The sequence below is a fragment of the Hibiscus syriacus genome, unplaced genomic scaffold (assembly GCF_006381635.1).
Source record: "Hibiscus syriacus cultivar Baekdansim isolate YM2019G1 unplaced genomic scaffold, ASM638163v2 tig00110418_pilon, whole genome shotgun sequence".
Taxonomy (NCBI): domain Eukaryota; kingdom Viridiplantae; phylum Streptophyta; class Magnoliopsida; order Malvales; family Malvaceae; genus Hibiscus; species Hibiscus syriacus.
In genome coordinates, this window is record NW_024062730.1 from 2,307,645 (window position 1) to 2,322,292 (window position 14,648).

At 35.6% G+C, this 14,648-nt stretch overlaps 1 protein-coding gene and 1 pseudogene across 1 annotated transcript; one reads left to right on the top strand and one right to left on the bottom strand.

Annotated features, from left to right (window-relative positions):
• Positions 1-1,154: 1,154 nt before the first annotated feature.
• On the top strand, positions 1,155-8,973 carry LOC120124318 (annotated as a pseudogene).
• Positions 4,312-10,944, bottom strand: LOC120124317 (cytochrome P450 94C1-like). The gene is made up of 2 exons (XM_039143024.1): positions 9,381-10,944; positions 4,312-4,323 (listed from the first exon to the last, which is right to left on the bottom strand). The coding sequence occupies exon 1, from the start codon at positions 10,905-10,907 to the stop codon at positions 9,405-9,407; it is 1,503 nt and encodes a 500-aa protein (XP_038998955.1). The 5' UTR covers positions 10,908-10,944; the 3' UTR covers positions 4,312-4,323; positions 9,381-9,404.
• Between the last annotated feature and the right edge of the window lie 3,704 nt (positions 10,945-14,648).

Sequence of the window (14,648 nt, forward strand, 5' to 3'; positions counted from 1 at the left end):
AATATATTTGGGCTATTAATTAGCATCTGAATAAAATCAGAAATAGTCAATTAACACCGTATCATATCGAATATATTCGTGAATTGCAATTCATATCATATTTAATATTTAAATTAAAAGGAAATCGCATAATATTCTTTTTAATTTAGAATATTCAAAAAGATAAACTTCATTTAAAGAAAATATTTAATTCATAGTGGATAAAATATTCATAGGCTCCTAACCAATTCAAACTATAATGTTAAATTATTATTATTAACAATATATTTCTATTTTTTATTTTTAATAATAATAATAATAACATTGAAATTATATTAAAACTATAATGTTAAATTATAATTAAATTATATGTTAATATGTGATTCAAGTAAATTTTGGTCTTTTAAACTTATATTAAATTCAATTATGTTTTAACTTTGAGATGAATTCATTAAAAGTTTTATTTAAAATTTAAATCCCTTTATATCTCAATTAAAATTTCACATATTTTTATAAAATCTTCAATTTTGAACTAAAAATATAAATAGAAACTAATTTATTATATTATTATGTAGTTACCTTAAATTTATTTGGGTAAACAACACATTTTATACTTCAACTATCATTTTTTATTATGTTTTAGTTACTCAACTATTTTTTTCAAATCATATCTAATGTTACGTTTTGATTTCATTTTAATCACTCACCGTTAAAAAAATTGTTGACTTGATATTTTTTATTTTCTTAATGAGACAAAGCATTATTACCTTATGATGACACATTAGCATCATTAATTTTTTAATGACGCGTGACCAAAATGAAACAAAAACTAAATATTATGTATGATTTTGAAAAAAATAGTTAGGTGACCAAAATGAAAAAAAAATGACAATTGAGGTACTAAATTTGTAGTTTACCCAATTTATTTTGATAAATGAACGAAACTAACCTATAACTTCAACATAACCTATAACTTCAACAAAAAGAGCTTATAAATATGGTAGACATCTAAGACATTTTCCATCATCATATCACCATGCATGATCCCAATTAGTGCATGTTTTCCCCTATAAATGTCCTCTTTATAAAACTCATTATGAAAACATCAAGATTGGAAGACTATATTTTCTTCTGTGCAGTGTAATTTATTCTCTTAAGTTTTACTGCCATCAGACATGGAGATATTGGATAATGTAGCCAAGTTTCTTCAAGGCAAGACTATATTAGTCACTGGTTCAACTGGATTTTTGTCGTAGGGTACTACTCTTATTATCTCTTTGCTAAGCTAATGGAGATTTTATTGAAACTACAGCTAATATTTAATGATTCATCCATGGCTTCTAGTCTTAGTGGAGAAGATATTAAGGCTTCAACCAGATGTGAATAAGCTTTATCTTCTTTTGAGGGCTTCAGATGAAAACTCTGCCATGCAACGTTTGTGTAACGAGGTATATATGAAGCTGTAAAATACATAGCATAACTAATATTCATATGAGGTCTAAAATTTGTATGCAGATCATAAGCACAGAATTGTTCAGGATTCTTCGAGAGAAATGGGGTTCGAAATTTGATCACTTGATACCATGTAAGGTAATAGCTATTGACGAAAACGGGTAAAGAAAACAAAAGAACACGAGAATTTTACGAGGTTCGGCAATGTGCTTACGTCCTCGGTGCCTAGGCGGCGCTAGAAGTTTTTTCAAATGATATTTTAGGTCTAGGTTACATCTCTATTTATAATAGAAAACTCTGGTACATAATTACAAAATCAACCCTGTACCGTACCGTGGGGCTGCGCCCCCGCACCCCCAACCCACATAATTCGTAACCCCATAACGAGACTTTCTTTGTAAGGACAGTTGATGTTCGCTTCGCTCACTCCGCTCCATCTCCTGTCCTCTTTACTGGTATATTTATGAGCCATACCTAACAAATCTCCACCTTGGCGAATATCCTGCCCCTTGGAAACTTCAATGTGGGTTTGGTTACCTTGCTTCTTTAACAACTCAAAACATTCAACAAGTCCAAGCAATGCTTGAACTTGTCTGTCATAACTGGCTTGGTGAACATATCAGCGGCATTCTCATCAGTATGTACCTTCTGAAACAAAACTTCTCCAGATGCAACCAACTCTCTGATCTTGTGGAACCTTACATCAATATGTTTAGTTCTAGCACGATACACCTGATTCTTAGCCAAGTGAATAGCACTTTGATTATCACAAAGCAACTGAACTCCACCTTGTTGAACACCCAACTCCTTCACTAAACCAGTAAGCCATAAAGCTTCTTTTGCAGCTTCAGCCGCTGCCATGTACTCAGCTTCAGTTGTAGATAGAGCCACAACATATTAAACAGTAGACTTCCAACAAATAGGCCCTCCACCAAGAGTAAAGACATACCCTGTCGTAGATCTTCTATTATCCAAGTCACCTGCATAGTCTGAATCCACATATCCTATAACCAAAGGATTATCCCGCTGACTCCCAAAAATAATTCCATGTCCCACAGTACCCTTTAAGTACCGAAAGATCCACTTGACTGCTTCCCAATGTTGCTTACCAGGTTTAGACATGTACTTACAAACTTGACTAACAGCATGAGCTAAATCAGGACGAGTACATACCATCGCATACATCAAGCAGCCAACAGCATTAGAATACGGAACCTTTGCCATATCTTCAGCTTCTTTATCTGTCTTAGGGCACTATTCTGATGAGAGCTTAAAGTGATTCTCCAATGGAGTGCTAACTGGTTTCGCGCTGCTCATCGCAAACCTTTCTAGCATTTTCTCAACATAACCCTGTTGAGATAGCCGCAGTTTCCTTGAGTCTCTGTCCCTGCAAATTTCCATTCCAAGAATTTTCTTTGCAGCACCTAAATGTTTCATATCAAATTCCTGACTCAATAAAGTTTTCAAACCGATAACATCATCCATGTTCTTCGTAGCAATCAACATATCATCAATATACAGTAATAGAAAAATAAAAGAACCATCATCAAGGCTCTTAACATAGACACAACAATCATACTCACATCGGTTGTAGCCAATCTTGATCATATAGGAGTCAAACCATTTATACCACTGTCTCGGAGACTGTTTCAACCCGTACAAAGATTTCTTCAATCTGTAAACTAAATGCTCGTTTCTAGGTTGAGTGAAACCTTCAGGTTGTCGCATGTAGATCTGCTCCTCTAAATCACCATGCAAAAAAGCAGTTTTAACATCCATCTGCTCTAAATGCAAATCCCAACTAGCCACTAATGCAAGTACTGCTCGGATTGAAGTGTGCCTGACCACAGGAGAAAAGATTTCATCATAATCAACTCATTTCTGCTGTGAAAAACCCTTCGCTACCAAACGAGCCTTGAACTTCTCCCCCTCTTTTTCTGTTACTGTTGGTTTCTTCTTATACACCCATTTGTAACCAATCGACTTCTTACCTTCAGGAAGGGGAACTAACTCCCATGTGCGATTGTGATTCAAAGACTTCATCTCCTCAACCATGGCTGCCATCCACTTGTCGTTTTCCTGACTAGTAACGGCATCATGAAAAGTAACCGGATCATCACTGCTAACAATAAGTGCAAAAGATACCAAGTCTTCAAAACCCAATCTGTTCGGAGGCTTTATATTCATTCGTCTCACCCTGTCTCTGGCGAGACTATAATCCTGCAAATCATCCGTAGTGGAACCACCAGAAATCGGTTGAGAAGTTTCTGGTTTCTCAACTGGAAACTGCTCGAAATCCACCACTGTCGTGTCTTGCTTCTGCTGCAACATGGACTGTTCATAAAAAACGACATCTCTACTAATCACAACTTTCTTCGCAACAGGATCCCAGAACTTGAATCCTTTGACACCTTTCTTGTAACCCAGAAAAATGCACTCCTTCGATTTTGCATCAAGTTTGGATCTCTCATCAGCAGGTACATGCACATAAGCAGGACAACCAAAAATCCGTAAGTTATCAAAACTAACATCATGACCAGTCCATACCTCTTCTGCAACTTTCCCAGCCAGCGATGCCCTTGGCGATCTGTTGATAAGGTAACACGCCATGTTAACAGCCTCAGCCCAGAAGTGTTTGGGAAGCCCCGCATTCAACCGCAAACATCTGGCTCTTTCATTCAATGACCTGTTCATTCGTTCCACAACACCATTCTGTTGTGGTGTCTTGCGCACTATAAAATGCCTCTGAATCCCATGCTCCTTACAGAATTGTAGGAACTGTGAATCTGTGTACTCCATACCATTGTCAAACCGCAAACACTTGATTTTTCGTCCTGTTTGATTTTCTACCTCAACTTTCCACAGCTTGAACTTCTCAAAAACTTCAGATTTCTGTTTCAAAAAATACACCCAAACTTTCCGTGAAAAATCATCAATAAAAGTAATATAGTACCTAGATCCACCCAAAGACAATGTCGTGGAAGGCCCCCATACATCAGAATGCACATAATCAAGAATCCCTTGAGTTGTGTGTTTCGCAGTCTTAAAACGGACTTTAGTCTGTTTACCAAGAACACAATACTTGCAAAAATCGAGCTTACAGCTTTTGACACCATGCAACAAGTTTCTCTTGTGTAATTCTGCCATACCACGTTCACTAAGATGAGCAAGGCGCATATGCCACAATTTTGTCGTATCATCACATGACTCAACAGAGTGAACTCCACCTGCAACGGTACTCCCTAACAATCTGTAGATATTCCCTGCAGTCATCTTGCCTTTCATCACAGTCAATGCTCCTTTAACAATCCGAATGGTTTCCCTATCCTCGTCAGCCTTAGGGATAAAACCATTCTTGTGCAAAGTGCCCAAGGAAATCAAATTCTTCTTCAAGTCTGGGATATGTCGAACACCACTCAACGTCCGAACGGAGCCATCGTGCATCTTAATTCTGACATCACCAATACCAACAATATTGCAACATCGATCATCACCCAAATAAACTGAACCAGAATTAACCGGCTTGTATGTCGAAAACCATTCCCTATTTGGCGTGATGTGATAAGAACATCCAGAATCAAGAATCCAAGCATCCGTCAATTGTGTCGTTGAAATAAAAAGCATATCACCCTCACTGCAATCAGAATTATCATCCTCGACCACGTTCACAGACTTGGTTGAGCCATCACGCTTCTCATCAGTCTGCTTTTTCAACTTCGGACAGTCTCACTTCATATGTCCCGCCTCCTTGCACTTGTAACAGTGAATCGTCTTCTTATCCCTGGATTTGGATCTGGAATTCCGCTTCCCGGACCCTGCCTTCTCTGGCTTCCGTCCACGATCTCGATTACCCTTGACATATAAGCTATCGGCTTGAGAGTTTTCCCCTGCATTCTGCTTCCGCTAGTTGAGAGCCAACAAGGCTGCAGTAATCTCCTTAACGTTGATAGTCTATTTCCCATATGTAAGAGTAGTCACCATGTGTTCATAAGAGGGAGGAAAAGAACACAACAGAATCATCGCTCTGTCTTCATCCTCAATTTTCACATCAAGCCGAGCCAGATCAGAAACGATTTGATTGAAGACATTCACGTGTTGCGCCAAATCGTGATCGTCCTGCATCTTCAGCCCATACAGCCGCTGCTTCAGATACAGTTTTGTCGTTAAGGATTTGGACATAAACTGACTTTCCAACTTCCTCCAAATTTTGTCTGGAGACGATAGATGCATGACGTGATACATGACCTCGTCCGCCAAACATAATCGTATGGTTCCTGCCGCTCGCTACTACAATTCTTCCCAATCTTCCTCATCCATCGACGCCGGCTTTGAAGGTCGCAAAGCCTTCAAGATCCCTTGCTGCGCCAATAGATCCTTCACCCTCGTTTGCCATAATCCGAAGTTACCCTGACCATCGAATTTCGCGACTTCAAATTTTGCTCCTGACATCTGATACCAATTGTTGACGAAAACGGGTAAAGAAAATAAAAGAACACGAGAATTTTACGAGGTTCGGTAATGTGCTTACGTCCTCGGTGCCTAGGCGGCGCTAGAAGTTTTTTCAAATGATATTTTAGGTCTAGGTTACATCTCTATTTATAATAGAAAACTCTGGTACATAATTACAAAATCAACCCTGTACCGTACCGTAGGGCTGCGCCCCCGCACCCCCAACCCACATAATTCGTAACCCCACAACGAGACTTTCTTTGTAAGGACAGTTGATGTTCGCTTCGCTCACTCCGCTCCATCTCCTGTCCTCTTTACTGGTATATTTATGAGCCATACCTAACAATAGCAGTGGCTGGTGATGTCTCTTCTGAAAACTTGGGACTGAAAGATTCAATTTTACGAGAAAAAATGTGGAAAGAAATAGAAATTGTAGTAAATGCAGCAGCCACAACTGACTTCAATGAAAGGTAGTTTAGATTTATGCATGTCATAATTATATTATAACTATGGTTATCATCCTCATAATCAAAAGTAGAAGTTGTATTGAGTTGATCTTAATGTAGAAGTTTTCATCTTAGTTTCTTCTTACGTATCGAAGGTACGACGTTGCATTGAACATCAATACGTTGGGAGCTTTCAATATTTTGAACTTACGAAGAAATGCGATAAAATTAGGTTACTTCTCCATATTTCAACTGGAAATTATTAAATACGAATTATTCTTCATATTGTGTATGAGATTTTTTTGAAAGGGCTCTGATGTTCCTGCTTCTGGAGCAAGGGTGAGCTTGTTGGAATCGTGCTTGTCTCTTGCAGCTTCTTAGGAAGTTGTTGGCTAATAATGGTTCACTTTGGGTGGCTTGGGTGAGAACTTATGTTCTTAGGGGAAGAGATTTTTGGAGTTTTGATCCAAACACTGGGGTGAGTTGGAGTTTGAAGAAGATTCTTTCTCTTAGGGAGGTGACGAGACCTTTATTTCAAAATGGGTGTTCGGAGGCTATTCGAACGAGGTGGATTTGGAATGAGATAAGGGTGAAGAATGATAAAGTTCTTTGGCAGAAGTTGGTTTGGTTCCCATTGCGTATGCCTCGGCATTCCATTATTTCCTGGTTTGCTTTGCAAGATAGGCTGCCCACTAAATGCAAGTTGTGCCGAATGGGGTTGGTTCTTGAGGATAAATGCGTGCTATGTGGAGAGGAAGGGGAAACTAGGGACCACTTGTTTCTTGATTGCTCTTTTTCGGCTAAGGTTTGGAGGGCAGTTCTAGCTTGGAATGGGGTTCATCGTGCAAGCGTTGGATGGGAGGAGGAAATTCGATGGATTTTATCCTGTTGGAGGGGTAGGTCTCTTTCAACTCTCTTGTTTAAGATCTCTTTGAAATGCTTGTATATTTTTCTTCGGGAGGAAAGAAATAGAAGGAATTTTAGGAACTTACATAGGAATGAGGAGAGGATTATTGATTGTATTAATGATTTTGTTCAGATAAAGCTTATTAGGAGGAGATAGTCAATGGTCTGTATAGTTTGTTTAGGGTGTTGGACTGTTTTTGCAGCTTTGCTGCTTCTTTGGATTAAATATACATTTTATCCCCCAAAAAAATGATAATAACATGGTTTTTTTCCTCTTTTAGCTTATGTTTGTGGTGAACAGACGCGAATAATTTTAGAAAAACTATTTTATATGGGTGAGAGTTTGAAAGGAACAGATAACATAAATATTTTTGAAGAGAAGAGAATTGTGGACGAACAACTAGAGCAATTACAATATTATTTTGCCTCTGATAAAGCAATGTCTTCATCAATGAAGAAACTTGGCCTCGAAAGGTTTCTTTCTATATTTACCCTAAACGATTAGCTACAAAATGAGACAAAAACAATGATCTGAATCAGTATAATTAGCATACTAAACAACAACATATGTTTTTGTGTGTATGAACATAGGGCAAAATTGAATGGGTGGCCGAATACATATGTATTTACGAAAGCAATGTGAGAGATGCTTTAAGGGAATTTCAAAGACGATTTGCCTCTTGTTATTATACGTCCCACCATGGTTACAAGCACTTATAAACACACCCTTCCCAGGTTTATTGAAGGTGTCAGGTACTCAACACAAATATTCAATTGCAGAAATCAAACTACAAGTTCACAACTTATGGAATTTATTTCTGGTTTCTTATACACAGAACCATGAATAGTGTCATTCTGAGTTATGGAAAGGGGAAATTAATATTTTTTTCTAGGCAATTTTAACTCTCCTCTTGATGTGGTAAGAAAAAAATCAACATAATTAGTTAAAACCCAAAGTGAAAAAGATGAATTTCTTAACTATATGTGCAGATACCAGTAGATATGGTGGTAAATGCCATTGTTGTGGCCATGCAAGTTCATTACGCAGATAATTTTCTCTTGAGAACATTTACCATGTCAGTTCTTCATTCAGAAATCCTATGAAATTGTCAGATCTTCGAAAGTTTATACGCTCTTATTTCACAAAAAAAAAACCCATGGATTGATGCAAATGGGAAGTTAGTAAAAGTTGGTAAAGCAACAGTCTTTAGCACACCCAACAGATTTTTCCTATTCCTGCAACTCAAATATGTGCTCCCACTCACGGTTTGTTCTTCTCAATTTTCAGTTTTATGAAGTATTTTTACATCAAATTATTCACTCTTTTTCAATGTTTGTAATCTTGGAATACAGGTGTTCTATTTGATCAATATACTCTGCTGTCAAGGTTTCAAGAAAATTTATACCAAACTTGATCGTAAAATTAAGTATGCGCTTCGATTAGTAGAATTTTACAAACCTTAAGCGTTCTTCACAGGGATGTAAGTTTCTATTTTGCATTCTATTTTATTTAACATTTCAATTATGTTACATTTATTAATATAAGCATTTGAAATGTCTTTGTGCTCTTTTAAACAGATTTGATGATCAAAATTTGGAGAAACTGCAGAGGGTGGCTGAAGAGAGAGGCATTAATGTAGCTGAACTCAACTTTGATTCAAAGAGCATTGACTGGGAAGATTATACAATGAACATTCACATTCACATTCCAGGCCATTTACAACATGGAATTAAATCTTAAGTACTGAATAAAATATTAATAATAATAATCTGGGTTTGAGTTTCCGTACATTTGTGAGACACTATTTGATATCATCATGGTATTTTTACGAGTTTTTCGTTTGGTGAACAAACTTTGCTTCTGATATTTCAAGGAACTTTGTTAGAACTTGAGTTGTGAAATAAAATCAGTTGTGGGATAAGTACAACTTTACTATCACCTAATATATATATGTATATATATGATGAAACATGTACATATCTATTGATTCTTTTTCTACAGTTTATGGTAATTATTAGGTAGTATCTGTTTAGAGTTTTTTTTAATTATTAACAAGGCATTTCCTATAGATGTATATGTTCGAACATGAGAGCTCTAAAGAAAATAATACATCCCTGTTACCACATAGATAACTCGGCTTAGATCACAAAAACTGTAGGAATATGTCTGAATTAAGCTTCCCTTTCTTGGACTAGAACCGGTAAGCCACCTCTCAAGGTGGCAGTAAGACCAGGGGCAAACCTGGGTGGTTGAGTAAGACCGGGAACCAGGATTTTGAACCGCTTGATTACGGCCAGAACCACACATTTCATCTCCATGACTGCTATTTCCTTCCCTAAACAAACCCTTTTCCCAGCTTGGAAAACTGGGAACTTGTACGAGTCATGAGGCATGTATCTACCGTTTTTCAACCATCTGTGTGGCTTGAATTGAAGACAATCGGAGCCCCAAACCTGCTCCATCCGACCCATTGCATATGGATGGTAGGTAACCCTGGTGCCTTTGCTCACAAAGGTTCCATCAACCAATATGTCATCTTCTTCAGCAAACTTGGAGTCGAATTGGACCGGTGGGAAAAGTCTCAGGCTTTCGTACAAGGCCGCGTGCAAATAGTTCATTTCCCGCATTTGGTTGAAACTCGCGAATTGCTCGTCACTCGAACCCATGACTCGTTCCAGCTCGTCTAGGATGGCTGACTCAACTTCTGGATGCTGAGTTAACAACCAGAAGAAGCTAGTTAACCCTGAGGCCACCGTGTCGCGACCGGCCAAGAGGAAACTTACGACAATGTCTCTGAGATACTTGTCTTCGTTGATAGTTCCCATGAATCTTGACAGTAGATCGTTTCTTTCAGAAAACCCATTTTGTCGCCGTTGATTTATCATCTGTTGAGCAAATTCATCAAGTATTTTAATGGCTTCTTTAAGCTGCTTCTCCGTGCCTAAATTCAGTAGCCTTTTGACCTTCCATATCAAAGAAGAACACGCCAGCCCTCTTTGTGCCGAAAATTTAGATGCCAAATCAAAAGCTTCAGCGAATTCTGAAACCGGCAATGATAATTCCAGGCAACCGGGGTCTAACCCGAAGGAGAATTTGCATATATTATCGAATGAAAATCTTCTAAACACATCTTGTAAATCAAGAACCTGTTCTTTACCGGAAACCGACGATAAAAGAGGCAGAAGCCTGGACTGAATCTCTGATTGAACAATATCAAAAGCGTGCGCTCTTACGGAGACGCCACCGAGCTCGAGACTGGCCATTTTCCTCTGAAACTTCCACGAATCGCCGTCGACGTTGAAAATACCTCTACCAAGAAGATCGCCGAGGAGAGTGGAGAAAGTTTTCCCTTTCGGGTAAATTTCAAATCTGGTTTTGAGCATGTGCTCGACATTACCAGGATTTGCCGTGATGATATTGCCAAGAACATGGATATGGATGGTTCCTGTGGCGGATCTTTTAAGAAGATGAGTATACCAGTCACAAAGATTGTCGAACTCTTTGGCCCAGCTTGAAGTAAGATAAGCCTCGCAGATTTCACATTTACACCATAGCTTCGACCTCAAAACGAAGACCAGCAACGAAAACAAAGAAAACAAGAGGGTGAAAGTGAAGAACACGAAGAAGAAAGCACTAGTCATGGAATAAAACCATAAGGAAAGTTCTGAATCCATTGATTAGACAATAAACAAAAAGAAGGAGATCAAACGAGTGAAGGTAGGATGAAGAATTGAAGAGAAACGATTCATTTATATATAGTATTGCCTAAGCAGTGTCGAAGATATCAGTAGAAAAGTAGTGATGCTGATATTCCAGCTGTTTGACACACGAGAAAATATAATTAATTTTGCATGAATAACGCGTGCGCAAAATCAAAACAACAGTCCCTTTTCCCAACGAAATTTGCCAAATTGGGTGTCCCTCCTACGCTAGCTTTTCACTATCTACTTGCTTCTTAGTTCCGCTCCATTCAACAGCCTGCCTTCGAATTGAAATTTTCCTCTTTTTCTGCGCCTATTTATCTGATGAATCTATAATATCATTTAATATTACCATACTTCTCGAATATTTTTTTTTTCAGAAATTATTAATCTTTTATCAGCCGAGATTCTTGGATAAATTTCTTCGTTTTCCAAGAAATCTATAGTCTTGGGGCACGAGTATTATAGTTTTTTTTGACTCCGTTACAATTAAATTCATTTAATCTACAGACTTATGGCTTGTCATAATTATTCTACGTCTAAATATTTAATACCGTTTACTATAATCATTATAAATATCTCTCGATATGATTGAGAATGAGATCTTTTCCACTTTTTACACCTCTTTTACTCGCATCTTACCCCTTACGATTTTATCTTTTTCACATAAAAACATCGTTTAACGGTCATTACCTTATCGATTATGACTCTTTACTCAAATTAGAAAGAATGAACCGTTAAAGACTCACGAGGTAAATTTATTATCAATTTACAGATAAAAGGTAAAATAATAATTATAAGTAATATATATTTAAATAAACTAGAATTAAAGTTGATTGCTATAAATATTATTGAATTAATAATTAAATTATAATGAAATCCAAAGATAATTCACACATAATTTATATTAAATTACTCCAAAGTCTCATCATTTACTAACTTTATCAACAGAAATTGAATCAAAGAACTTAGAGTGATTTTGTTCTTAAAATAAAATGTATTACTCTGAAATCCTTTAAAAGAATATAATTTTATTTTGATTCCTAGATTCACCTTATGTAGCAAAAGTTCGTTCATTAATATTATATGCAAAAAATTTTAGAAACATGTGGATAAAGAATAAGACAAGGGCTCCGTGAGTGGCAAAACGACAAGCAGGGAGGCCAATTTGAGATGGGTGATATTTTAAATCATGCCGACTTCAACTTTGGAAGGACGTTTTCTTTTAACGTTTTGCTGAATGAATGTACACCAGAATGCAATAACTAATGTTTTTTGGTTGCAATAAATAATTTGTGATCCCGAAGTAGAAGCAGGACACGTTATGCAAGTAGTTGGAAGATGGGCATGTCGGCCTCGAGTGCGCGTATACGTCTCTTGATTTGGCGCTGCAGACAAAGCAAGAGTCGAACCCACACGTAATCCCAATATCGCTGCCCACCCACCGTTTTCAATTTAAAGCACACAAATGGTTTGTAAATTACAAGAAATTAATTTGTTCATTCTTATAATCATTCAAAGTTATAAATTTATTTTTTATTACAACGTGATGTTTTTTTTGAGTTTTTATTATTATTAAAAAGTTATAAAATTTTAAAAATTGTATAAATTAAGTTATTTCAGTGGTAAAGAAATTATTGTGCGAGGTTTGGGTTTGAGTACAAAAAATATCAGGAGTGTGAGCGTTCAATATAAAATGATTGAGAGTTTCCTTTGAATAGATATTACATTGTACTTACTCTAGTTTAATAAAAAAAAATAGTCACTCAACTATTCACATGTTCAAACTCAGTATTTCTCGTTAAAAAATTGACGATCGTTTGAGCTTGACGTTGACCTCTTGATTGAGATGTGATAAAATTTGATCACAAAACTATTTGAGATGTATTTTGTATATCGACTCTCCGTTTACATTATGTCTTCAACCATTTCTTGAAACATTATGTCGAGGACAGACTTATCCCAAAAGATATGCAGACCCAATGCTATTTTTCTAAAATAAAAAAATTAGTTGACCCTTATTCTTATATGTAATGGGGTAAGGGGGAGGTAGGATAGTAGGCTGCCCCCAACACCATGTTGAGAGTAGCTTCTGTGGAAGACCTCCAAATTATGAATTGCCCTCCGTGGAACCCTTAAAATATTTTCTAATAAGATGAAATTATAAAATATCAAAATTTAAGATATTGAAATTAGGATGGACATAAATAAGAATTTTTTTTGTCCATTTAACACCATAAATTTGAAAATTTTTAAGAAAAAATTGATTACAATTGAATTCTTGAGATAATAAGGAGAAAATTAGGAGGAATTTTTTTTTTCAAATTTTGCCACGGAAATTTTTTTTCCTAGGTTAATAGGTTTTTTTAAGTGCGGGGCTCTTAAGTTTTAGGGCCATGTGACGTATCACAAACTACATTTGTCAATGGACAAGTTTGATCGACGAGACAGTCCTTGAAAGCAATAGTGGTGTCAGTGGGCATCATTAAAACATGATTTTATCATATCTCAGTCAGTAGGTTAACATCCAACTCAAATGACTGCCAATTTTTTAACAGAAGATGACAAATTTAGAACATATAAATAGTTAGATGATCATTTTGTAACTATTAATAATTGAGGGGCTCAACAAAAATAGTATCCTATAATTAGAGGATCATTTTATAACTTTTAATAATAAGATGACTCAATAAAACAATATTCTATAATCAGTGACCATTTATATATTTAACCCTAAATTTTATTATTAAGTAATAATAAAATATATTTATAAAAAATATTATGTAAATAATGATTATAATATTTTGCAAAGATTGGATCGAATTAAAAAAATATAATACATTTAACAATCAAATATTAATTACTCCTATTTCTAATTCATAAAAAATATTAATTATTTCGATCGAGGATTTCATTTTTATTTCTGTTATATGAACAATACTTACCTATAATAATTTTATAATATATTCTAATTTACACATCACTAAGAATTATAAGGCAAGATATCATATATTCGTAACAAATATTTATTTTTAATTGTAAAAGTTTGGTTTATTAGGTTAATGTGTAGTTTAAGGATAATTTATTTACCAAATATTATATATTTTTTAATTCACTGTATATATGTTATCTTTTTCTGAAATTTAATTTGTCTCTAATTATATTGTAATTTTATTGTGATATAATTTTTTAAGTTTTAAAATTTTTAAAAACTAATATAATAAAATTATGCAAATAATTGATAAATAAATATTGAAGAATGAAGATGGGCTTGTCGGCATTGAATGGTCGTATACGGCTCTTGATTTGGCGCAGTAGACAAAGCACGAGCCGGAGCACACGTACTGTCAAATTTCGCTGGTCCACGCACCGTATATTCAAATATTTTTATTTTATATATATGTATGGTAAATAAATAAATATATATTAGGATTGTAAACGAATAGAACGTTTAGCGAATCATTCGTGAATCGTTCGGTGAAAAGTTCGTTTATGTTTATTTATTTATTAAACGAAAGAACATGAATAATATTTTGTGTTCTTTTAATTAAATGAACGAACATGAACAGAGGGCTCGTTCGTTCATTTATGTTTGTTTATGTTCGTTCGTTTATGTTCGTTTATGTGCGTTCATTTATGTTTAGTCCAATCTCTCTAGACCCATTTAAAATATTAAAACCCAATAAATTTTAATCTAATACCCATAAATATTTT

Bases quoted from the DNA above. Each gene is read 5' to 3' on its own strand.
- LOC120124317 (XM_039143024.1), bottom strand. From the start codon at position 10,907: ATGGATTCAGAACTTTCCTTATGGTTTTATTCCATGACTAGTGCTTTC.